Source organism: Mesoplodon mirus (genome assembly GCF_964341445.2).
Source record: "Mesoplodon mirus genome assembly, chromosome: 5".
Lineage (NCBI taxonomy): Eukaryota > Metazoa > Chordata > Mammalia > Artiodactyla > Ziphiidae > Mesoplodon > Mesoplodon mirus.
Window position 1 is genome coordinate 124573804 of NC_138980.1, and position 25512 is coordinate 124599315.

Below are 25512 nucleotides of genomic sequence, written 5' to 3' on the forward strand. Positions count from 1 at the left end.
AACTGCCCTTTGTTTATTTAGTATGTTCAATTACTCTTCAGTAATTGGGCACGAATTCAATAGCCATAAACTGCTTCCATTATTACCTACTTTGGATTGTGTAACAGGCACAGTGGCAGTCCTCTGTACTATTTTTATTTTTCATTTTATCCCAGGATCCTAAGAACTAGAACTACTAGAAACAGTTATTACTAATAAACCATTCATCAGATTTCTGACACTTGAGCTCCACCTGTTGGATAATTGCTTGCTCCTAGTGGTACTTCATCCTGTGCCATGTTTTGTAGATCATGATGCCAGCGGTACCATGAATCTGTTTCTACAGGTTCTCTTGCCCATCATCCCTAAGGAGAAATAGCTCTTTTTTCAGGGTCAGATTAGGTGGTTAGCAACTAAAATTTCATCTTAGTTGCAAGAATCTCTCCCATTTGTAATGGTTATCCAGTTATTTACATACAAAGAAACATTTATATCAAATAAGAAAAGAGATTATTTCTCCAAAGAGAAAATCTTATTAAAGCAGAATCTGACATGAGGATCTTTGTTTCAAGAGATTTCATTCATTTTTTTAAGCAAAAGCTGTATCGTAGAGCTTTTGAAATACACAGTGAATGTTTTGATATAATATATATAATTTTACTTCAAGTATTTTAAAGATGACTTTTCTAAGTGGAAGACCCTAATAGGAATCTACATGTACTAATGTTTGTTGGGTTAAGTTATAGATAATGAAATGATATTTAGTATGTATAATTTTATGGAATTGTTGAAGCATATTTTTGCCTTTTCAGCAAACCATTCCGCAAGCTACTGCAGCAAAATATCCCCGGACCATTCACCCTGAAAGTAGTACCTCAGCTTCCAGATCTCTCGGAACCAGATCAACTCACACCCAGTCTCTCACAAGCATTCAGTCCATAAAAGTGGTTGACTAAAATGAATATGTTCCTATTGAGGTCGTTTAATTCTTCTGGCTTTAATAAGAATTAGAAATCTTTAGTTTTTAAAATTTCATATTCTTAGAACATCATGGATACATCATGTTCATTACAAATTACAAGAGACTTTTTCAAGTTGTACCATCCTTTGTAACTATATGTAGGATTATTTTAATGTGATTTTTAATTTAAGCTATTAAGTAAAACTTTTTAAATTAAAAAAGAAACTAGCTTAATTTTTTAATAGGTTCAACCTGTGACCAATTATATCATCAAAGTAATATAAATCCTGTTTTTGCATGTTATTTCCAAAAGGCTAAATCATTTGCAATGTTACCAAGTAAACTTTGAGAACTTTACTAAAAAAATTATTTAAACTAATAAAACTAAGGTATTTTTATTTGAAAATTAAAAAATAAAAGGCCAGAGTAATATCTTATCACAAAGTTTTTTTGTGACTTTAATATATTAGTCCTCATTTTTCTAGGGCTTTAACAATTAAAAATAGGGGGGAATAGCAATACCTGTGAATAATTTTTAATGTTAAAAGGGAAGAAATATTTTACTAGCACAATAACAGAGTTACAGAAACATCAAAAAGAAATTTCCTATTGGGACTTCCCTGGCGGTCCAGTGGTTAAGACTTCTTCCAATGCAGGGGGTGTTGGTTCGATCCCTGGTCGGGGAGCTAAGATCCCACATGCCTCGTGGCCAAAAAACCAAAACAGAAAACAGAAGCAATATTGTAACAAATTCAATAAAGACCTTAAAAATGGTCCACATCAAAAAAAATCTTTAAAAATAAAAAAAGAAATTTCCTGTTAGAATGATCCCATTTCAAATGTTCTTTCTTACCTTTTTGAAACTCTGTAGCATTGAACCTTTTTTTGCTCTGAACATCCAAACATTGTCCTGTGATGGTACAGCCCTGGACAATTCAGCAAACCTTTCAGGCCTGGGAGAGACTTTTCAATGCCTGGCCGCTAGGAAGAAACCATCTGGGCAAACAGATTTAGGAGAACAAGACCAGGCTTCTAATGCTTTTATTGCTGGCTGACCGGGTTATCTAGGGCCAGACACTTAAATTAATCTCAGGGTCCTCATCTGTGAAATAATGAGATCTACCTACCCCACCTATTTCTCAAAGTATTTATGGCTCACATAAAAATGAGTGGATTCTGAGGAACTTGTGAACAGCCTCAGTTTCCATATCTTTAACAGAAGTGGATGGTTTCAGCCTCTTTCAGTCTGAACATGACCTAGCCCTGTGCTCTAACTTTACTATTGGACATAGTTTTTCTTATTGCCTCATTTTGTAATAGGACATGAGAGAATAAATGTGAGACTGGCAAATATCCCATTTTCTAAAGGACACACCAAGGCTTTTTTGAACTATAAAAGTATCTGGCTGTGTCTTAAAGAGTATTAGATCCTTCTTATGCAGCGCTTCTTTTGGGTTGTGGCCAGCTACCACTGGTGGCAAACAGCTCCTCTGGGGTTTCAATAAGCACAAATCGACAGCACCTCATCTCCTGCTGCCTGTACCATGGGCATGCTCCTCCCCAGAGCTTCCCTGTCCACTCAGAGAGTCGAGATACCGGCAGGCTCCACTCATATGCAGCCTGGAATTTACATCCCACTGGGGTAAACAGATCAAGTCTTACTTTCTCCCCATATGAATTGTCCTGAGATGCACTAGTCCATTCCTGAGGTCAAATAATCAGTTGTTCCTGATACCAAGTGTTGGCCAATTTGGTAAATCACGCTGGCCGTGGCTCTCCCTCCTTCCCCATCTCACTTCCTTGTTCCTTCACTCCTGCTTCCTTGGATCTACACTCCTGAAAAAAAAGCAGTTGCTCATAAACTTTGGTCTTGGGCTCTGCTTTTTAAGGAACTTTTACTTACATGACAACAGGGGATGGTTTTCAGTAAGTGGCTTCCCTGGTGGCGCAGTGGTTAAGAGTCCACCTGCCAATGCAGGGGACATGGGTTCGAGCCCTGGTGCGGGAAGATCCCACATGCCACAGAGCAACTAAGCCTGTGCACCACAACTACTGAGCCTGCGCTCTAGAGCCCACAAGCCACAACTACTGAGCCTGGGCTCTAGAAGCCACCACAGTGAGAAGCCTGCACACAACAACGAAGAGAACAGCCCCCACTCGCCGCAACTAGAGAGAGCCTGTGCACAGCAATGAAGACCCAATGCAGCCAAAAATAAATAAATAAAATACATTTAAATCACAGATCAATAGGTTTTTTTAAAAAAAAGAATATTGTAAGCATCTTTTAAAGCTTTATCTAAACTCTAAAAATTGTATATTGTCTACAGCACCAAGTAATATAGTGTTAGCCTAATTCAACTTAAATTCAACAATTAAAACACTTAAACAGTCAGAGTATGTATTCATATTTGTTTATTATTGCATAAAGAGGTTACCCAGATTTTGAAGCAAGGTCAGTGGAAACTGGCCATACTGAAGAACAGGTGGGGACAATGCTTTTCACTAAATACCTTTCTAAAAATTTTTTATAATCATGTGAACATATTACCTGTTTTAAAATTAAGCTTACCATTTACAATCAGCATGAAATGAAGATGTAGAACTATAAATTCATGATATAATAAATGGACTGAAATTGCTCGTGATTTTATTTCTGGGCTTATAGACTTAGAGTCAGAATTTGATAATGGAGAGCCTTAAATTATAATGAACAGGTGCACATAAGCTGATAGAAATTGATATTTGATTTCACATTTCAGAACTTTCTCAGATTACAAAAATAATGTGTGGTTAATATTTTAAAAAATATTGGAAAGTACCACAAGTACAAAGATAATTTAAATCACCTGTAATTACATCACCAAGAGATTAAAAAACATTGGTGCATACACCTCTGGTCTTTTCTTAAGTGATATATTACACATAGGTGTTATTTAAAGCCAACAGTAACTGAATTTCCAAAGCAAGTTTCTCTTACGAAATAGAAATAATGGTTAATGATTTCAATACTATGGATATGAGGTTAGGCATTTCATAGGCATTCTTCCTTCATCATCACCTCAATATTATAGAAGAGATAGACCTCTTTCCCCCATCCTATAGAGAAGGAAACTAAAGATCTGAGAACTTGAATGTTAGCATGCCCAAAGACTCACAGCTAATAAATGGCAAAACCATGATTCAAAACCGTGTCTGTCTATTCTAAAACCCTGGGTTTTTTCATTTACCATAATGTTCCCACCATCATAATTTTTTAAAACATGATATACAAAATCCTAGGTTATTCTATCACTAGATATGTTATCACATATTATGTTGCATCAAATGACAGAAATGGGAAAATCACATACAACTTGCCTTAAGCAAAACCAAAAAAAATTGACTTTTCAGTGGTTGGAAAGTGTAATACTATTTTTTCATCTGTTAGAGAATCCTGTCACTGCCATCTTCACAGTTGAAAGGAAAATCATTACTACTGTTGGAAGAACTTTGTGCCATTTGAAGAACTGAATTTAAGAGGACTGAATACTGAATGGAAAATCATTTAAATACAATTTCTTTAGGCATTTATGAAACTGCACATTTCTTGGGCCTTGAGTCAGTTTCACTTTTAAATTGACGAATCTTTTCTGGAAAAAATGAGATAACATGATTAACAGCTAACATTTATTAAGCACTTGGCTACATGTCAGGCACTATTAATCCCACAGCAGCCCTTTGACACAGACACTTTTCTAAAAACTGAGAATGCCGGCAGAGTGAGTTCTGTAAAGAACTTGCTCAAAATCACAGCCCATTATTTGTTGGAGTTCAGCTCTAAGCTCACACAGTCTCGCTCCAAGGTACATGCCCTCACCCACTGCAGTGGGCTGCCTCTCAGTCTTCCCTGAGAGTTCTTGTGGACACTCTTTCATAGAAGTGAATAAGTTCAAAATTGAGGGAACAAACCCAGAGCTAGGAGGATAATGTCATGGAAGGTAGGCATAATCCATGCACACTATTCCTCGTACCTACCACTGCTTGAAACATTATCGGATCCGTGATGTGATGTGCATTTATGTTCTCAGTTTCAGGTAAAACTGCACCAGCGAAAATAATGGTGATAAGTTTTCAAAGCATCTTCCCTGAAAGGATGGTCTTTGGCAGAGTGATTTTTAGCAGTAATCCCAGCTGGCAAAATAATTGCCTGTCTGCTCTTTTCTCTCAGTGTAGAAGTAACTTTTTCAAACATACTAACTCGCAGAGTTCCCAAGAGGAATGGGCATGTTGAGCAAGACAATTCTTGCTGTAGAGCAGTGTCCTGTAGGATGGCTCAGCACTCCTGCTGCCCTCCTCCCACCCACACCCCTCCCACACATGCACACACACAAAAGTACTCCTGCACTTTTCAAATGCCCAGCAGGGGAATGACACTGAGAACCACCAGGCTAACAACAGGACCAGTGCTGATTAAGTCACCAAAGGAGAAGCTGCATGTTCTGACACCAAGCTGGGACTGCTGTGTCTCAGGGAAGTACTTGTGCCAACCGTCCCCTACCATTTTAAGAGAGTGGGTGTTCCTATCTGTTGGAAACTGTAACTCACCAGCTAGTTCTGAGAAGCCCGCGCACACCAGCTCTTCGTACAGCTGCTTGACCGGCGTGGCCTGTGTCACCAGGGCCCCGTGCAGCCAGATGAGCAGAGCCCCGAGGCCGTGTTCACGGAAGCTCTCCTCCCCCGTGGCAAGCACGAAGGGCAGACGCTGACACCTCCTTACTGTGAACTCAGTTCTAACGCAGGTTCCATATGACTGTGGTTGCATGTTCATTCCTCCTCTGGCAGCTGTGAGATAAGAAGCCCAGTGGATGAAAGCCCTTCCAGTCGCCTCACTGGTACTTCTAGGGGGACCAGAGTTTGGAGTCTCTCAGCACTTGCAACGCACCTGCTGTGCTTAACACAGACGAAAGCTGAGGATGAGAGAGGGGAGGGACAATCAAAGAGATGTGGAGCTTTTCTCCAACGTTCAGGTGGCACTGCTAGAGGCTAGCACCTCTCAAACTTAAGATGCGCAATTCACCTGAGGGTCTTGTTATAGTGAAGATGCTGGTTCAGTCGGTCTGGGGTGAGGATCTGCAGGTGAGTGAGCTCCCAGGTCCTGCTGCTGCTGCCGCCCATGAACCACACCCTAAGCAGCCAGCATGCACCCACCTGCTGGTCCAGCTTCCAGGAAACTCCTCTGGTAGAAGTCTGCAACCCCTGGCCAGGCCAGGGCTCTTCACTGGGCAGATCTCACTAGACGCCTAACCCCTGAGAGGTGTTCGGGGAAGTGCTGGGACACGGAGATGGGAACCGTGGTCACTCGTGGCTGGAGGTCACAGTTACAAACCCGTGCCAGGTTCCTAGCTCTGCCAGATGCCGAGATGAGGAGGGCCTGAGCTCTGGGGAGGAAACCCGCTGCACAGACTGTTAGAGGGGCAGGCGTTTCAGGGAGAACAAACTATAAGCATGAAGAATGTACTCCTAGGGACTTCCCTCGTGGTCCAGTGGTTAAGACTCTGTGCTCCCAGTGCAGGGGGCCTAGGTTCGACCCCTGGTCAGGGAACTAGATCCCACAAGCTGCAACTAAAGAGCCCACATGCTACAGCTAAATAGCCTGCACTCGGCCACAGAGATCCCGCATGCAGCAACAAAGACCCGGCGCAGCCGAATAAATAAATAAATATTTTAAAAAATGTACTCCTAGGTGAATCCAGTTACTTTCTTAAATCTTGCCGCTGCCAGACTAATTTTTCTTAAATACCATCTTCAACATGTCATTCCTTTGCTCAAAGGCCCACCAACTCCATTGTGCCAGTAGCATAACCCAGGGTTACAATGTAATTGGATTGTGAATGTTACTGTTTTCATGCCAACTAGATTATCAATTCCATCAAACATGCACCAAGGCTTACAGAGCTGATGTATGCTTCCCCTGGCACAGCTAAACACACTCTAGGCACTCCGTAATGTGTGAATGAAACACATCAAAACTCCCCTTATCCTGATGGCAAGTACTCTGAAAGCACACTACATTTCCAAATCAATTTTTTAGGTCAAGGGAAATTTCCAGAAGGCAACTCCATTTTCCTAAAGACTTCACAGAACACTACGTGCCTAATTAGCAACAAGGAGAAATCTTAACAATACAAAAGAAATATTTTTAGAAACTGTAGTCAATATTCAACATTTTCAATGCATTATCTTCCATTTTTCCATGTGAAAATGTATCCTTAGAATTAGCACTAAAAGTGTCATAATTTACTTGTGTGTGGTATAAGTAGCGTGTGCCCATGGGCTGTGGTTCTGCTATCCCCAATCCCCAGCAATCAATAATGTGATCACCCCCTGAGCATGGGACTCGTTCACATCTCATGACAGCCATGTAAGGACAGTGCTCTGAATAAAAAGTTTTGCCAAGAAAAGTCTTTGCTTCTTTGTTTTTAAAGCTAATTAGTTGATAATGCAAACAAGCTTTCTGTATTTCCTAGGTTTGGGTCAAATCATAAAAAAGCAAAGCTAAGGACTCCAACCTCACTAATTCTGACAGCTGGAGTCTGGCTGAAATGATTCCATGGCTTGGAATCCTCTAACCAAGAGAGCCACGGGGGCTTCCCTGGTGGCGCAGTGGTTGAGAGTCTGCCTACCGATGCAGGGGACACGGGTTCGTGCCCCGGTCCGGGAAGATCCCACATGCCGCAGAGCGGCTGGGCCCGTGAGCCATGGCCGCTGAGCCTGTGCATCCGGAGCCTGTGCTCCGCAATGGGAGAGGCCATAACAGTGAGAGGCCCGCGTACCGCAAAAAAAAAAAAAAAGATGGTGGTCCTCATTTGTTTTCCAAATGACCCATGAAAAATCTGCTCAGGGATCCTGAAGATAATTTAAATGAATGGTCAGAAGTAACCTCAGAAGAAGTTCCAACCTCAGAAACCCATGTTTCTATGCTTAGAGATCCAGAAACTTATCCTGATAATTCTCTCACATGGCTGAGTATTTGTGAAATGCAACTGCCACCAATTCAAATGATTTGTCTGCTAGTCCCGGAACTGAGACCCAGGTGAGCCTGAAAATTAGAGCTGAAAGTAATCAGCGTCCAATCAAAAGAGACAGTAATGAAATTAGGAAGAACTGCATTTTGCAGGCATTTAGCAAGCCTCTAATTGTATGCTATCCAAATTCTGGCTTGTAAAGCCATCTGAATCACCATAATTAGCCTATTTTGGGAAGGCAGCATTCTGGGAGCCAGAGGTTTCAAGCTCATAGGAAAACCTTCGCAGGGAGTATAGCTGGAGTAGAAATCCAAATACTTGTGCTGTGGGTGGCCCCTCGAGGGTGGGTGGCCCTCGGAGAGCTTTGTGACGCCACAGGCTGAGAGGACAGGGAAAGTCAACTTTATACCAAAACTTGGCTCCTTTTTTTCCATCCAGAGCAGACCTTAATTCAGTCTTAGAAAGTCACTTATCTTTGGTAAAAAATGTGGGAACAGGCAGAAAAGATAGTTTTTATTCATTAATTACGTATGTCCTGGGTGCCAGACGCGATGAGAAAAGAGGGAGGAGGAGAAAGGAAATCTGGGAAATCAGACTGTGAGGTCCAGGGAACTGTGGCTTTTGTTCTGAAAACAGAATCAAGCTGTAGCACAGACGTGTTCACTGGAATATCCAGTCCACTTGCAATGGGGGCCCAACATAAGTTCCCTGCCCAATGCTTTAGATTCTCTACTCACCAGACTGCCCTGGAGGTGTTAAGTGTTATTGACAAAGTAGAATAAAAGAAAGCACAGGAAGCTATTAACATTTAGCTACAAATGCTAAATGTTAATACTAAGGCTAAATGTTAACAGAAGTTAATGAGCCACTACTGGTGGAATTCCACCTAAGCGATGGAAATATGGGTGATTGTGTTTTCCTCCCCTATGCTTTTCTGTTTTCCAAATTGTATTACTTTAATGATCAGAAAAAGAAAACTGATGGAGACAAGTAAAATAACATATCACTACTTCAGATCCCACAAACATGCCATGTGTGATTCTGAAATAGACTAGGGAGGACGCAGGCTTGCACTGGGAATGAGGGATGCACTGAGCTGACGACTAGTGAGGGCGAAGACCAGGAAGGAAAAACTGCAACTTCTGCAAGTGCTGGTCAGCCAAGCAGCCAGTAGCCTTGGCTTTGAAGCTCAGCTCTGCCTCTTACAATGGCCCCGATGTCATCAAATCTTCTCTTATTAACTGGGATAATTTCGTCTGCCTCACCAAGGAGATGGGAGGATTAAGCTAAGATGTGAGTGAGTACCTAGCCAGGGGGGCCACACAGTGTCTTCTTCTACACCTTTCAGTAAAGCTGGAACCCCAACCCTGCCATGGCTGAGCCTGCGGAACTGCGTCACGCGAAAGAAACAAAGCTGTCTGTCTTTAAAAACACACCTACACAATGGCCTAAGGGTGCAAGCAACCCAAATGTCTATCCATGGATGATCAGATAAACAAAATGTGGCATGTACATACAAGGGAATAGTATTCAGCCTTAAAAAGGAAGAAAATTCTAACACATGCTGCAACTTGGTTGAGCCTTGAGGACACAGTCCCAAAAGGGAAAATACTGTACCATTCCACCTAGATGAGGTACCCAGAGTAGTCAAATTCATAGAGACAGGAAGTGGAATGGGGCTGAGGGAGGAGGAAATGAATGTTGTTGTTCATAGAGTTTCAGTTTTGCAAGATGAATGAGTTCTGGAGATTGGTTGTATAACAAAGTGAATATTCTTAACACTACAGAAATGGGTATTTAAAAATGGTTATGGGAATTCCCTGGTAGTCCAGTGGTTAGGACTCTGTGCTTTCACTGCCAAGGGTGCGGGTTCAATCCCTGATTGGGGAACTAAGATCCCACAAGCCACGCAGCACAGCCAAAAAAAAAAAAAACGTCGGAAATGAATAAACTGAATAAAGAAAAAAATTAAAATGGTCAAGATGTTACATTTTATATTGTGTGTATTTTACAACAATTAAAAATTTTTTAATAAATTTAAAAAACAAGTTTAGACACATATAAATTTATTTATTGCAGTTCTATTTATAATAGCAAAAGCTTAAGGACAACTTATATGCCCATCAGTTGAGAACTAAACAGATTATGATATATCCACACCACAGTCTATTATGTAGCTGTATAAAATAGAAGAAACTTTCCATGTACTTATATGGAATGATCTTTGCTTTATACTGGTAAGGGAAAAAAGCTAAATGTAGGACAATATGTATAGGTAACCACAGTTGTGTAAAAAGGATGGAGGAGTGGAATAGGAGTATAATATATTTATGTTTGCTGTTATATGCATAAAGAAATTCTGGCAAGAACAGAAGAAACTTACAATAATGGGTATGTATGGCAAGGATAGTATGAGAGCCAGACAAATAGGGACGCGGTAGATGGGAAATTTTTACTGTAAAACCTTTACTAATTTTTAAATTCTTGAACCATGTGAATCTATCATCTTTTCAAAAAACTAATAAATAATTTGAATTTTTAAAATGTATATTTTACTGTTGAGAGTAAAAATTCTTACCAACTTATCTCAATTAAAATTGGGATGTTACAATCAAGATACAAGGTCTCTCCAATTTGTGTCCATCTCACAAAGGATGTGGTAATACTACCTCTCAAGGCTGACAGCCGGCAGGGAGGACTCAGCAAGCAGCTCAGCTAAACAGAGTGAAGCCCATGAACTCACCTTGTCAACAACCTTAGGTCACCGCCCGCCTTCTGCAGGGTTTCCACCAGTTCCACATTTCCAAGATCAGCAGCTACATGCAAAGGAGTTTGCGGCCTCTGACATGAGAAAGTTCAAAAATGTAATCCAAGCATGTTAAGGAGAGAAAAAACTTGCACAGTAAAAAGACAAAGAGAAAGCAAAGGTGTCCTACACAGGCATAAGGGAAAATAGATAAGGTCACATATTTTTAAACAGGTACAGGAGACATTCATTGCAGTGTTATTTATAACAATGAAAAATTGAAAGGAAGTTACATGTTTCATAAGGAAACTCATGAGATAAATTACGGTATATCCACATATTGGAATAGTAGGCAACCATCGCAAATGATTTTTTTAAATGATTTCAATACGGGATACCTAGAGTAGTCAAGTTCATAGAGACAAAGTGAAATGGTGGTTTCCAGGAGAAGGGGGAGGAGGGAATGAGGAGTTATTGTTCAGTGAGTATGGAGTTTCAGTCTGGGAAGATAAAGTTCTGGAGATGGATGGTGTGAGAGTTATGCACACTGTCAGTGTACTTAATGCCACTGAATTGTACACTTATATGGTTACAATGGTAAATTTTATGTTATGTTTATTTTGCCACAATAAAAAATAATTTCAGAGATTTTTAAAAATGAAAAATGCTTATGATACAACATTAAAAACCTTAGCAAATAACACTATCTAGCTGAGCTCAATTTATAGAAAAAAAGAGAGGGAAAGAAGGAAATGCATTGGTGATGTTAAGAATAATAATGTCTAGACGGAGGGATTAGAGCTTATTTTTATTGGCTTCTTGATGCTTTTCTCTATTTTGTAAGTTTCCTACATTATAGTGTATAAAGGAGTGCAAGACTTCTAATTTTTTTTCTTGAATAACCACTTTCCCATGGAGAGGATAAGAATGCTTCAGAGAAATATATGAAATCACAAGAAAATCACCCATCTTAACCTCCCACTGAAAGGAATGCTGATATGAAGACAATTCTAAAATTTTAGCACAGAAAGGAACATTGGTTATAATCTAGCCCAACTCCTAAACCAGAGAGAGGAAGCAATTTCCCAAGGGTCACACAGCTGGGCAGTAGCATCTAGCCCAGGACTCTTGCTACTAGAGCATATGGCCAACCTGCTTGGGATGTTAACATAATTAATATCAACAAGCATTTACTAAAGACCTACTTTTAGGTGGCAATGTGCCCCTCTGGGGGCTCGTTATCCATGACATCAAACTTACACTGACAGACCTATCAAAGGTCTACACCAACATGGAACAGAGACACAAGTGTCATACATCAAATACCCATAAAATCTCCCTGTGGCAAAACTGCTAGAAGTCTAGAAGGCAGGAAATGCACCAAAATGTTAACAGAGTTCTCTTTCTTTGGGGGGATTATAAACAAATTGTAAGTTTTTAGCTTAGTTATGTTTTCTTACTTTTATACATTGTGTGTATTCCTGGTCTAACAAAAACCATAAATGATAAAGTCTAGTTCTATAATTGGGTGGCAGCCTAGCAAGCCTCCTTCACTGGAGTGGATCTAGCCAATTCTGGTGAAGCCAGAATCACTTGTGTGTTCTGTCCATGTGTAGAGCAAAGACTCTGCCCATGAGGAAAGATGTGGGGCATTATCATAGTTGAATACATATGTATGTTTAATAATAAGAGAGATTTTCTTCCCCCAAACTTTTGGGATAGTAAAAGACCAGGGAGGAGGACGGTCTCTGGGGAAGGAAGGGACAGACGGGAGTTAAGTCCCCATTCAGCTCTGGGCACCAGGGACCTCACAGGCTGGAGTTGGAGCAGACTGCAGAGATCTGAGTCAGTGCTCTGGTTTCACAGATGAGGAAACCGAGGATGACACAGTGGGTCAGGACACGCATGTCCACCGCACGTGGCTGCTCCCTCACCTGGGAAGGGGCAGCCAGGAAGGAGGGAGGAGTCCAGAGGCTCATCTGTCCTCAGGACTCTGGCAAGGGCCCTCTCCCGAGAGTTTTCCTTCCCACTCCTGACCTCTGGAAGAGGGTAGCCCTTCCCAGAGCAGGCCCCAGCTCAGACAGCACCCACCCCCATCCTTTTAATTCTTCCACCTCAGCATTTCCATTTCCTGCCAATGATGGATGCCTTTTATGCGGCATTTGATTCTGCTCCAGTGGTCTGAATTCATGGTGATTTTTAAAAAAATTCCAGGAGGTCTCTTTTGCCTTTGGGCAAAAAGAAGATACATTTACTGTCTATAATATACAAACAAAGCTTCCTTTCTTGTGGAGAAGGGCTCCCTGCCAATTACAACGTTTCACACTGGGGAAGTAGCTTTTGATTTAAATAGCTGCCAGCAATTTACCTCTGGGCTACTGTTTATCTATCAGAAGTACTGGGCCTGTTAAATGTGAACAGTTTAATAACACATTGGCTGAATCCCAGTTGTGAGTTTGAAAAAGACAAAATATGTGTGTGCAAGTGGGAGTGGGGGTTTACAGAAGCAAAAGGATAAAAATATGTATGTGCATATTCTTCCCAGGAATCTTTAGAGCACCTTGAACTTGATCAAAACTCCACCCAAACACATACTGAATTGAAACAAGAAACAGACTCTAGGTTCTGATTTGCCTGGCTTACCTGATTTAAGATGTCAATATCATGCTGTGCACTTAATAAGCTGTTTACCACTGTGATATGGTTGTTGATAACAGCTAAATGAAGAGGGGACTCCTTAGGCTGCAGAAAGAAATGACATTTCAAATTCAAAAGATTCTGGCTTCATCAGTCAGATCAAAAAGCGACTCATTTCATCAGACATTTCCTGATAATCTCCTGAATCCTGGTACTGACCCACATGGCTGCAGGCCCTTAGTAAGTCTTCAGCAATCACTTCCACGCCAAGGCTGTACAGAAATCCTGCTCACCAGCAACCCACTTTCCCACTTCATTCATTCTAGAACTTGACACTGAGCACCTATTATGGGCCAGGCTCTTTTCAGGATGTTAGGGGTTCAGTGGTGAAAATGGCCCATCCTCAGGAATCTTTCATCTAGTAGGGAAAGCAGATACTGATATTTTTTTAAGTCACAAAATAAATGTACAGTTACACATTGTGATAAGCGCCTTGAAGGAAAAGTGCACAGTGGTAAGAGGGCACATGTGGGTGTGGGCCGAGGGCCAAACTTTCTGGAAGTCAGAAAAGGCTTTCCTGAAGAATTGACATTTGAGCGCAAATATGAAGGCTAAGAAAATATTAAATACCTTAACTGCAGGACTTCCCAGAGGCTTCAAAGAGCTCAAGTGCAGTGGGAACAGCCACAAGGAAGGAACAGCATTCCCCTTCAGCATTCCCCCAAGTTGCTTTGATCTTGGGTTTTTTCTCCCTAGAGCATGTTGTGGGACTAATGCCCCACTCACCCAGCGGCACCGTCCATGCTCAGCCCTCCCACCTGTGTAGAGTCCAGCCATCGCGTATTCACCAGGCCCTCGCAGCCTGCTCCCCTTTCCTCCTCCTTTGTGGCTAAGCCGCCTGTCTTCCAGCCATGCGCTCAGCCACCTCTACCACAGGCTTCTTACCAGCCCTGCCAGGCTCAGTGCCCACCTCCAGGGTCACACACACAACCTCCTGCCGCCTTTGCTCCCACCCAGCTGCCACTGGCCCAGGAGGCTCGAGAGAAAACACATCTCTGGGGGTAGAAAAGGCAGATGCAAGGAGGAAAGAAGGTGAGGAGAACACAGGTAAGGTGTGAGAGAGTGAGGTGAGGGGCATTTAGTGGGGAGGAGAGGGGCAGGGGAACAGGTGTGAGAGAGCAGGGGCAGAAGATGCAGTGAGACTGTGTGGACAACAGTAGTTAAGCTGAGAAGCAAAATGCGTGGAAAGAGGGAACACAGATGCTGTAAGGTGGGGGGTGAGGACGGGGTGCAGTGCTGCTCAAGCGGAGTAGATGATATTAATCAGCATCATTTATGCACACACAACACATTCTCCTAATGGTGCCTACTACTCACTCACTTCCCCTACAGTTTATACTCTGAAACACCGGGCTAACAGCTTTTCATTCACAACCACCCTAGCAGTTAGGGCTTCTCTTCCCCACTTTATATATGAGGCACAGAGGTGAAATCACTTCCGCGAGGCATCGGAGCTAGGAAGGAGCAGAGACAGGATTTGAACCCTGACTCCTGACTCCAGCAGCAGCACCAGGCTCCTTCCCAGGAAACAGGGGTAGACGGATGGAAGAGAGATGTAGTGAGTTAGCAAGGGATTCACCAGCACACAGAGGAGAAGGAAAGCAGGGGCAGGTGGAATGCTATGTCTGCGTATGTCAGACTGTCCAAGGGTGAGCAAGGGAAGTGGGAGACAGATGCAGCAGAGGGGCAGCAGGAGGGGAAAGCCTTCTGTGCGACCTCTTCTGCTCAGGGAGGACCTTCTCTCTAGAGGCGCTAAGGATGAAAAAAGAGAACGTAGCCCTCGTCCCAGGGACGTAAGCAGTGCCCTTCCTGCTGGGAGCACTGGCCTTGCTGGGGCCCAATTCCTCCTGAGAAACAGGAAGCACCCTTGGATGGACCAGGCAAGGTCAGAACCAGTTCCCCTAATGCTATTCTCCAAAAACTACCAGTCATGGGTTAAATCACATCCCTCCTCTCCAGTTAATACAATAAATAGTCATGGCTAAGCAATATCAGAGAAAAGAATATTCTCACAGGAGAAATGAAAGTAGAGTGAAAAATAGGGGAATGTTTCCCCATCTAATTCCAGCACAGAGGGCCTTTGTGAATTCTACCAAAGCCAATTCGAACTTCAGAAAACCTAAATCAATAGAAATGACTGACTTTCAAAAGAAAAACAAGATCGGTCAGTGAAGGGGAAAAATAATCATTCTCCTTCCTATTAACGGCAGTTTCACCATTTTCCAAGACTGAAAAATTTAATACAAGACTGGCATCTCTAGATACATGAGAAAAATTAACTGCAGCACATGCAAATATTTAAAACACAAAGATTTCATTTTGTTCAGGAACTTCAATGACTTTCTAAAATTCATCCCTTGGATTGTATTTCTTAAGGTTAAGACTCGGTCTCCAAAAGAAGTCAGTCGGCCCTCCCAGAAAGAATTCCTCTTTTGTGATCACTTGTCTCCCCCTCCAGCCCTCCATGCATCTGCAAGGAGCATCTCCCAGCACAGCCAGCCTCACAGAGCTGGGATCAAAGCCCATGTTATCATAATAGACTGACTCACTTCCACCTTCTGGTGCAGATCAACGTTCTCACTGAGAAGAAAGCTGACAAGGGATGCGTGGCTGTTCCTGGTTGCTATCTGCAAAGTACTGATATCGAGCTGCAGCAGGAGAAAGGTGGAGAGAGAAGGCAGGGAGGGATTCCCATTAGAATCTAGCATGGTTTCTGGTGTTCATTCCATGGTAATCAATTAATACAATAAAATAGTATGCCTAGTTAAAAAAGAAAATTCAACGTGTTTCTGATCATTTGGGGCTGGGGGGGCTTTTGGTTGCTTCTAGGTATCTCCCATTTAAAAGAGACAGAGTCCTAGACAACACATGCCTCAGGCAAATATGAGCTAAAATCGCTTCCCTTCTCCAGGAAGTACGAAGTGGACAAGGGCCAAGCCTTCTCTCTATACACCCTGCAAACCCCCTCCTTGAGCCAAAAGAGCTGAACTTGGTATCGGCCCCAGAAGTGCATCCACTCTCTCCCGCCCTGACCATTTACTAGCAACTCTCCCCTTTACAGGTACCACCTCAGAACTCAGCATGATTGCTGCCTATGTGCAGGTTCCCTCACAGCCCTTTCACTCAACTTCTTTAGCATCTCTCCTTCACTTAGTGCCCATGCTAGAGGGCAAACTACTTAGGTCAGGGCCTGCTCTTGATTATCCTGCCCTCCTCCAAAAGGCCTTGCAAGAAGACAAGCTCAGTGGATAGTTATTGCCTGATTACAGTTGGTCCCCCAAATTCACGGGTTCTGCATCCGCAAATTCAACCAACCATGCATCAAAAATATTCAAAAAAATAAATTCCAGAAAGTTCCAAAAAGCAAAACTTGAATTCGCTCATGTGATGGTAACTATTTACATAACATTTACATTCTATTTACAATTATTTACATAGAATTTACATTGTAGTAGGTATTATAAGTAACCTAGAGATATGTAAAGCACATGGGAGGGGACTTCCCTGGTAGCGCAGTGGTTAAGAATCCGCCTGCCAGTGCAGGGGCATGGGTTCGAGCCGAGCCCTGGTCCGGGAAGATCCCACATGCCGCGGAGCAACTAAGCCCGTGCACCACAACTACTGAGCCTGAGCTCTAGAGCCTGCAAGCCACAACTACTGAGCCCGTGAACCACAACTACTGAAGCCCATGTGCCTAGAGCCCATGCTCCACAACAAGAGAAGCCACCGCAATGAGAAGCCCGCGCACCACAACGAAGAGTAGCCCCCGCTTGCCGCAACTAGAGTTAGCCCGCGCCCAGCAATGAAGCCAAAAATAATAAGTAAAAAAATTTTTTTAAATAAAGTACACAGGAGGCTGTGCATAGCTTACATGCCAATACTATGCATTTTATTTAAGGGACTTGAGCATCCTCGGATTTTGGTATCCCAGGGAGGGGGTGTCCTGTAATTACAGGATTGCTGCAAAGTATTTTCAGGTCCTCAGAATAAGGAGGCTGTAGGTTAGTATGTTTTCCTAAAATGGCTGCATAAGTATGTCCCATCCAATCTGCTCTTCTGCAATGTGACCCTGCCACTCCCCGCCAAAGAGTGGGGTTTATTTCTTCACCCCTTTGAATCTGGGTAGACCCTGTCGCTGCTTTGGCCAATAGAATATGGCAGAAGTGACAGTGTGCTAGTTCCAGGTGTGACCCTTACCTGGCCTGGCAGCTCCTGCTCCCTACATCATGGAAACCAGCTGCCATGCTCTGAGAAGGCAATGCAGATGCCGCACGTTGGTGCTCTTGTCAAGAGCCCCAGCTGATAGCCAACGTCAACTGCCAGGCATGTGAGTGAGCCACTGTGGACATCCACCTCAGGTAAGTCTGCGAACGACTGAAGTCCTGGACAAAACTGACTGCAACCACATACCTGACCCAATGTAAGAATCTCCCGGCTGAGCTCAGTCAACCCTCAGAGCCAGGAAAGATAACAGTGCATTGTTCTAAGCCACTGTGCTTTGGGTTGGTTTGTTATGAAGTAATAGATAAGTGGTATAAATACTCACAGGAATGATACACGCTCTGACCAACTGGAGTCTAGCTTGAGCTGATACTAAATGCCTATATGACCTTGAATAAATGGCCTCTCAAGGATGGGCCTCTATGTCTTCCTCTGTAAAAATGGCATAAACACCTATATTACTAGTTTTCTATTGCTGCTAATAACAAATTACCACAAACTTAGTGCCTTAAACAATACAAATGTATTATCTTACAGCTCTGGAGGTCAGAAGTCTGAAATGAGCCTCACGGAGTGAAAATAAAGGCCTTTCTGGAGGCTTTCAGGAGAATCCATTTCTTTACCTTTTTCAGTTTGTAGAAACCACCCACATTCCTTGGCTTGCAGCCCCCTTCCTCCACCTTCAAAGTCAGCAGTGGTGTGCTGAGTCCTTCTCCCGTTGCATCCCTCTGACCTCCCTGCCAGCCTCCTCCTTCCTTTTTAAAGGACCCTGGTGATTACATTAGGCTCACCTGGATAATCTCATTGTTAAGGTCAGATGATGAGCAACCTTAATTCCATCTGCAAAGCAACCTTAATTCCCCTTTGTCATGTAACCTCACATACTCACAGGTTCCAAGGGTCATATGTGGACATCTTTGGGGGCCGTTATTCTGCCTACCACACCATCCTACCTCTTTCTCTCAAACCAAAGCAACACTTGGAAAATAAATGAGCTAGTAAATGTGTACAATAATCACAAGTATCATCTTATTCATTCCACAAAAAATTATTGAGCACTTATTACGTGTCAGCCCCCATCTTAGACTATGGGGCTATGACTAAACCAACAAAATCTCTGACGTTACTTTCAGGAGGGGTGGACAATCAGTTGATTGGTAGATCAGTAGATCAGTAGATTTAGAACCCATTTATTAGATTCTAGACATTATTAGAAGAATAACATCAGCTAGTGACAATGAGAATGCTACAATGAGAAGTAAAATAGCATGACTGGATGGTTACTTCCCAGTGAGTGATCAAGAAAAGCTTCTTGAGGGGGCTTCCCTGGTGGCGCAGTGGTTGGGAGTCCGCCTGCCGATGCAGGGGACAGGGGTTCGTGCCCCGGTCCGGGAGGATCCCACATGCCGCGGAGCGGCTGGGCCCGTGAGCCATGGCCGCTGAGCCTGCGCGTCCGGAGGCTGTGCTCCGCAGCGGGAGAGGCCACAACAGTGAGAGCCCACATACCGCAAAAAAAAAAAGATACAGGCAAGAAAAGTTTTTTGGATAGGGTGATGTCTAGACTGAGATCAGAATGGTAGGAAGTGTCCCCCCAGTGGAAAGATCTGATGCAGAAACAGGCTTGTGAAGAGCTCAAAGCCAGGAACCCTACAGTGGGAAGAGCTATAGGAGTCTGTGGCATTTTATCCATGAGGCACAACAGGCACAGTGTGTAGGGACTACAGACTTCTTAAGAGCTAAAGAAATATTTGAAATCTTAAAAAAAAAGGTTGGGCTTCCCTGCTGGCGCAGTGGGTAAGAATCTGCCTGCCAATGCAGGGGACACGGGTTCAAGCCCTGGTCTGGGAAGATCCCACATGCCAGGGAGCAAGCCCGTGCGCCACTACTACTGAGCCTGCTGCACTCAAGAGCCCGCGAGCCACAACTACTGAGCCCGTGCACCACAACTACTGAAGCCCACGCACCTAGAGCCCGTGCTCCGCAACAAGAGAAGCCACTGCAATGAGAAGCCCGTGCACCACAATGAAGAGCAAACCCGGCCCGCGGCAACTAGAGAAAGCCTGTGAGCAGCAACGAAGAGCCAACGCGGCCCAAAATAAATAAAATAAAATAATTTTTTTTAAAAAGTCATGCCATTCTTTATTTTTAAAAAAAAGTTGGTTCCAAGATACCAAAAGAAAAGCACAAGACTGAAGTGAATATTTAATTGACATGTTCATACTTCGTTGATTGCTAAATGTAATCTTCATAAAGTATTCATTACACTGTAAAAATTTGTAGGTTAAATTTTTTCACCTCCCTCAAATTCTCAGGTCTGCACAGAGTTCTAAGAAATCAGTCAATCATAAATTAAGGTAGTTTATCGTATCCAAATGATTGTAAATGCACAAATAAAAAAGCCTTTAAAAGATAATTTACAGCAAAAGAAAAGAGATATTTAATGTGGAATGTGGGGGCATTTAAAGTTATTTGATAAGATGTGAGGATAGGGCCTCCAGAAATATGGAATTCTTAGGGTCTACAGAAAGTCTTCACTGGACCCAGGGTAGCTAGGCAGCCTCTCCACCCAGCCCCAATGGAGGCGGTCTCCATAGGCAGCTAAATCCACAATCTCTCCCCACTACCCTCCTCAGAAATGACTCAACCTTTACCCCCTCCCCTTAGCTGGGCGGGTGCAAAGCAAGCTCCTGGAGAACAAGACTAACTAATGTCAGCAGGTGAAGCATTTCCAAGATCAGACACAGTAATCACCTACAGATGTGAAAGCAAAATGAGCCTCACACAACCCTGGTGTGTATCCTTGCTTCTGGCTTCCTGCTTCCTGCTGCTTGTTTCCCCCCGGGGGGCCTTTACTGGCCTGGGTGGAGACAGGTGTGGACAGCAGTGGGGGGTGGGGGTGGGGGGGCTGAGGCTATTTATCCAGGAAGTGTGCTAATGAACTCCGGGGAAAACCCAAGATAATGTAAAAGATGTAAAACTGACTTAGGACAATTTCCAGGCTGCCTGGATGAGGCCAAGGCCAGAAGGATATGGACAACGTGGAGCCTACAGTCCTGGCAGGGCGGGGAGAATGCGAGCATGTGAAAGCCATTACAAAGCAAAACCTTCAGAGGGCCAAATAATTAAGTACAGAAGGGAGGGAGGCACAGAGCAACGGGGTGAGCCAAAAGGAGTGATCCCAGGAGGATCTTGCTAATAAGGGAGGCCTTTCCAGGGAGGCTGCAGACTGGGGGCAGAGGGGCACCTGGGCATGACAGAAAAACAGCACCGCTCTCCATATTCTGAATGTTTCCTGGGCCCCGTGAATTCTTAACTTTGGGTTCATTTATTGCATAAAAAACCTTGCAACGTCAGTGGGAATCACCTCACCCTACATATCCCACTCTCTCTTGCAATCTTGCCTATGTATATATAATTTTATACAGTGAGGGACTTCCCTGGCAGTCCAGTGGTTAGGGCTCAGTGCTTTCACTGCCATGGGCCTCAGTTCCATCCCTGGTCAGGGAGCTAAGATCCCACAAGCTGCTCAGTGTGGCCAAAAATTTTTTTAAATAAAAAAAAATTAAAAATAAATGAAGATCAGTGTTAAAGGATCTCAGCACCAAAGTATTTTGTATTTTGTACTTAGAAGAAGGCATCATCCTGTCTTCTTCAGGCTCTAGAATGACCACTTGGCTTTTTACACAATTTTCTTTTTCAGCATCTACTGTGTATAAGCCAGGTACTACTTGTTTCTAGGAAGAAAACAAAGTAGAATAAAAGTGTCTGTTTGAGAAGCAACAACTATCTGCTACTTTTGCCCTATTTTCAATTATTCTCCAAATAACTTATTCCCCAAATAAATAGGAAGAATGGTATTGTTCTTGAGGAAACGTTAATAGGGGAATGTCAGAGGTAAGTCATTAATTCTTACCCCAAAGAAAGCAAATTATTAATACAATCGGCCCTCCAAATCCCCATGCCCCCCACAGTTGGATGGATAACCACGGATAAGGACTGTATTATACCATTTTACATAAGGAACTGGAGCATCCATAGATTTTTTTTTTTTTTTTGGTACGTGGGCCTCTCATTGTTGTGGCCTCTCCCGTTGCGGAGTACAGGCTCCGGACGCGCAGGCTCAGCGGCCATGGCTCACGGGCCCAGCCGCTCCACGGCATGTGGGATCCTCCCGGACCGGGGCACGAACCCGCGTCCCCTGCATCGGCAGGCGGACTCTCAACCACTGCGCCACTAAGGAAGCCCTATCCATAGATTTTGGTACACTTAGGCAGGCCTTAGAACCAGTCCGCCGCAGATATTAGGGACAACTGTATTAATTCTACAAAAGCCCAGTGAATGGGTCAGTGCAGGACCAGATTACCCAAAGAACATTCTGAGTCCCCCTCCCTGTGTGAGTAAATAGACATGGAGCACATACTTTATTTGGAATGTTGATATCACTTCCTGCTGCCAGTAGCACTTTGCTGCATTCTTCATGACCTCCTTCAACAGCTAAGAATGGTGTTTCGCCATTCTAACAAACGGAAAAAAAGTTAAAATTAATTGCCCCTTGGCATGGAATGAAATTACTTGAGAAACAGCATGCTTTCTCTATCTCTTGTGCATTACTCTTAATAGATAGCATTTATTGAGCATCTATGTGCCAACTTATACTGCCAAGACTATATGCTTTGGCACAGTTTAACTGCACAACGACTCTGAGGTCAGGGTTATTATCCCCACTTTACAAATAAGGAAACTAAGCCTCAGTTGAAAAGTGGCAAAGCTAGGATGCAAGTCTAGCTCTTTGGCTCCAAAGCCTGCATTCTTTTTTTTTTTTTGCGGTACACGGGCCTCTCCTGTTGCGGAGCACAGGCTCCGGACGCACAGGCTCAGCGGCCATGGCTCACGGGCCCAGCCGCTCCGCGGCATGTGGGATCTTCCTGGACCGGGGCACGAACCCGTGTCCCCTGCATCGGCAGGCAGACTCTCAACCACTGCGCCACCAGGGAAGCCCCAAAGCCTGCATTCTTAACTACTCTGTTATGCTGCCTCCTTTCTCACCTTCCCTCCATCATTCATACTCTCAATCTTTATTAATCTAACAAACAGTTATTAGACACCTGCTGTTTGTCAGACAGTAGTAGGCATTGGGATTGGGAAGACAACTAGAATCCAGACCCTGTCTACAAGAAGGTAACAGCTTGTTAAGAAAGATAATCATGGAAATGAGGAACTAAAATGCAGTATGAAATACAAAAATAGAAGCACATTTGTACCAAGTACAGTTTTAACCTTTAAAACTGATTTAAAATATTGCATGTCATTTAAAAAAATGTAATACCCTACCTTAGTAATTAAGGTTCCTGAAACTCATTATGATAAACACTAGTAGGACAAAGTGAGTTTAGTTTAGGCCACAACATAGAAAAGAAGGAACTGGTCTCACACAATAGCTACTTGGATACTTCCCCCTCCTCACGCAGATTCTTTCCTAAAAATATTGGGAAGAAATGCAGAATTCCTTCCTCACGTCCTAACCATTCTCCACCTTGGACATTATTCTGCCTAACAGCTAGGATAAGTTCAGACAATTTTTTTTTTTTTTTTTTGCGGTACGCGGGCCTCTCACTGTTGTGGCCTCTCCCACTGCGGAGCACAGGCTCCAGACGCTCAGGCTCAGCGGCCATGGCTCACGGGCCTAGCCGCTCCGCGGCATGTGGGATCTTCCCGGACTGGGGCACGAACCTGTGTCCCCTGCATGGGCAGGCGGACTCTCAACCACTGCACCACCAGGGAAGCCCCAGTTCAGACAATTTTACTAGCTAATTAGGTACAAACAATCACGTTAACAGGGACAAAAGAGCATGGAACCAATGTTCCTATCCCACCGAGATGGAAAAACTGTATCCCAGCAGCTTCCCCTGAGAGCCTGGGACAGCCATCTGTTAGAGAGGAATTTCTTTTCATAATCTGCCTTCTCCTTTTCCAGGAAAAGAGATGCCAAAAGGCAAACCCCAGTGGAAAAATATTTACAAAAACTGTGAAGGAAAGAATTCATGTCTTTAATATATCAAGAGCCTAATAAACATTTATATCTTTGACCAAGCTATCCTACCTCTAAGAATATACCCAAAGGAAATAATGAGGAATACAGACTAAAGTTTGTATACAAAGAGGTTCATGACAGCATTACTTTAATAGTAAAGAAAAACTGAACAAAACATAAATGTCAGGGGCTTCCCTGGTGGTGCAGTCGTTGAGAGTCTGCCTGCCAATGCAGGGGACACGGGTTCGAGCCCTGGTCTGGGAAGATCCCACATGCCGCAGAGCAACTGGGCCCGTGAGCCACAACTACTGAGCCTGCGTGTCTGGAGCCTGTGCTCCGCAACAAGAGAGGCCGAGGTAGTGAGAGGCCTGCGCACCGCGATGAAGAGTGGCCCCCGCTCGCCGCAACTAGAGAAAGCCCTTGCACAGAAACGAAGACCCAACACAGCCAAAAATAAATAAATAAATAAATAAATAAATATATTAAAAAACAAACAAACACATAAATGTCCAAGAGCTAAATAACAGTTAAATGAATTTTGGGCAGGCACTAAAAATATACATGCATAGGAACACAAAGAAAACTGGAAGGAAAATACATCAGATATTTACAAGATAATCCTTTCAGTGTACAGAAAAATATGAAAATTGCTATTTATGTTTATTTTTATCTCTATCTTTAAAATTTATATTTCTGGCATATGTTTTATAATATATTAATTTAATTGTAAATGTACATGTGATTAGGTGCATGCTCAAACTTTCTTTACTGGTATGAGTTTGCTACCCAGAATGTTTGGAGACCACTGCTCTAGAGCCTAGTCCCATGAGCCTAGTCCAACTGGTCAGGCAACAGCCTATGTCAGGAAACAGAGGCAGCCCAAGACTGTATGTTCGTTATGGGCTTCATCCAAAAGGCTAATATCATCACTAGATACTTTACTTTGTGCAAATAAAATCTATCACAATCTACAATTACAGTTTGTTGGACTTTATGACTTTTCCTCAATGTGCCCCAATGCGAAAATAACTAAAAGGTAGATGAAATCCAAGTGCACACATTCCAGTGGTAAAGTATTAAAGCAAAACAGGGCAAGCACAACTAAGACTTTAAATTAAATCCTATGACTATAGGACTGGATCTCTATATTGATTTGTGAAGGCCAATCATGGCTAAGATTTATCCTAGGTGAACCATGTTCTTTTTGAGTTTCTCACATTCATAACTCTTATTCCAGAAGACCAAATTCCTAGGATCTTCTTTAAGTTAAACTAGCTCAACCTGATCATTGCTACGTCAGATGGTCACACACATAAAAATAAACAAATCAAGGCTCTACTTTTGTCCATGATCCTCAGCTGAAAGCCTGGCTTACATTCTCCTAGGAACTGGAAGAGAGAAAAAGGAGGATAATAACAATATGTACCACTGATACCGATGGTAACCAAGATCTCACTTACTGCACCCAGATAACCCCGGTGATGACACCGGATACCACTTGTTGCACACTTACCATGTGCCAGGCGCCATTCCTTGAACTAAGTGTGTGACACAGCCTTTCATTTGAAACCTCACTAAGGCCTTATGAGGCTATTTGATAGATGAGGAAACTAAGGCTGAGAGGGGCCAAGTAACGTGCCCAAAATCATCTAGCTGGGGTGATGGAGACAGGATCAGACCCAGGCAGTCAGAGCCCTGCTTTAAATCCCGGTCCAGGAATGCATGTGACCAGGCTGATTATGCTTCTCTGGTCCAAGGGGAATACTGACTTTTCCCAGGCATCACACATGTCCACTTTCACAGCCTTCAGTTTTCATTTTGTTGCCCACAGTTGCTATTTTTATGACCATACGCCACCAACTCTAAGTCACAT

At 43.2% G+C, this 25512-nt stretch overlaps 2 protein-coding genes across 4 annotated transcripts in view; one reads left to right on the forward strand and one right to left on the reverse strand.

Moving 5' to 3' along the window:
- The window catches only part of POC5 (POC5 centriolar protein), a 42861-nt gene extending 38759 nt beyond the window's left edge, over positions 1 to 4102 (forward strand). For all 3 annotated transcript variants that reach the window (XM_082621265.1, XM_082621264.1, XM_082621266.1), the window contains exon 11: positions 792 to 4102. In XM_082621265.1, the coding sequence (XP_082477391.1) occupies positions 792 to 935 (144 nt within the window). In that variant the 3' untranslated portion in view covers positions 936 to 4102. The remainder of the gene's footprint in view (positions 1 to 791) is intronic.
- Positions 4103 to 4507: 405 nt separating this feature from the next.
- ANKDD1B (ankyrin repeat and death domain containing 1B) overlaps positions 4508 to 25512 on the reverse strand; it is a gene marked incomplete at both ends in the record, with an annotated part of 53156 nt that continues 32151 nt past the window's right edge. Inside the window, 9 exon segments of the mRNA XM_082623311.1 lie at positions 4508 to 4569; positions 5525 to 5761; positions 8263 to 8323; positions 10688 to 10698; positions 10701 to 10785; positions 13334 to 13432; positions 15937 to 16035; positions 22029 to 22124; positions 25100 to 25177. Of these exon segments, the coding sequence (XP_082479437.1) occupies positions 4508 to 4569; positions 5525 to 5761; positions 8263 to 8323; positions 10688 to 10698; positions 10701 to 10785; positions 13334 to 13432; positions 15937 to 16035; positions 22029 to 22124; positions 25100 to 25177 (828 nt within the window).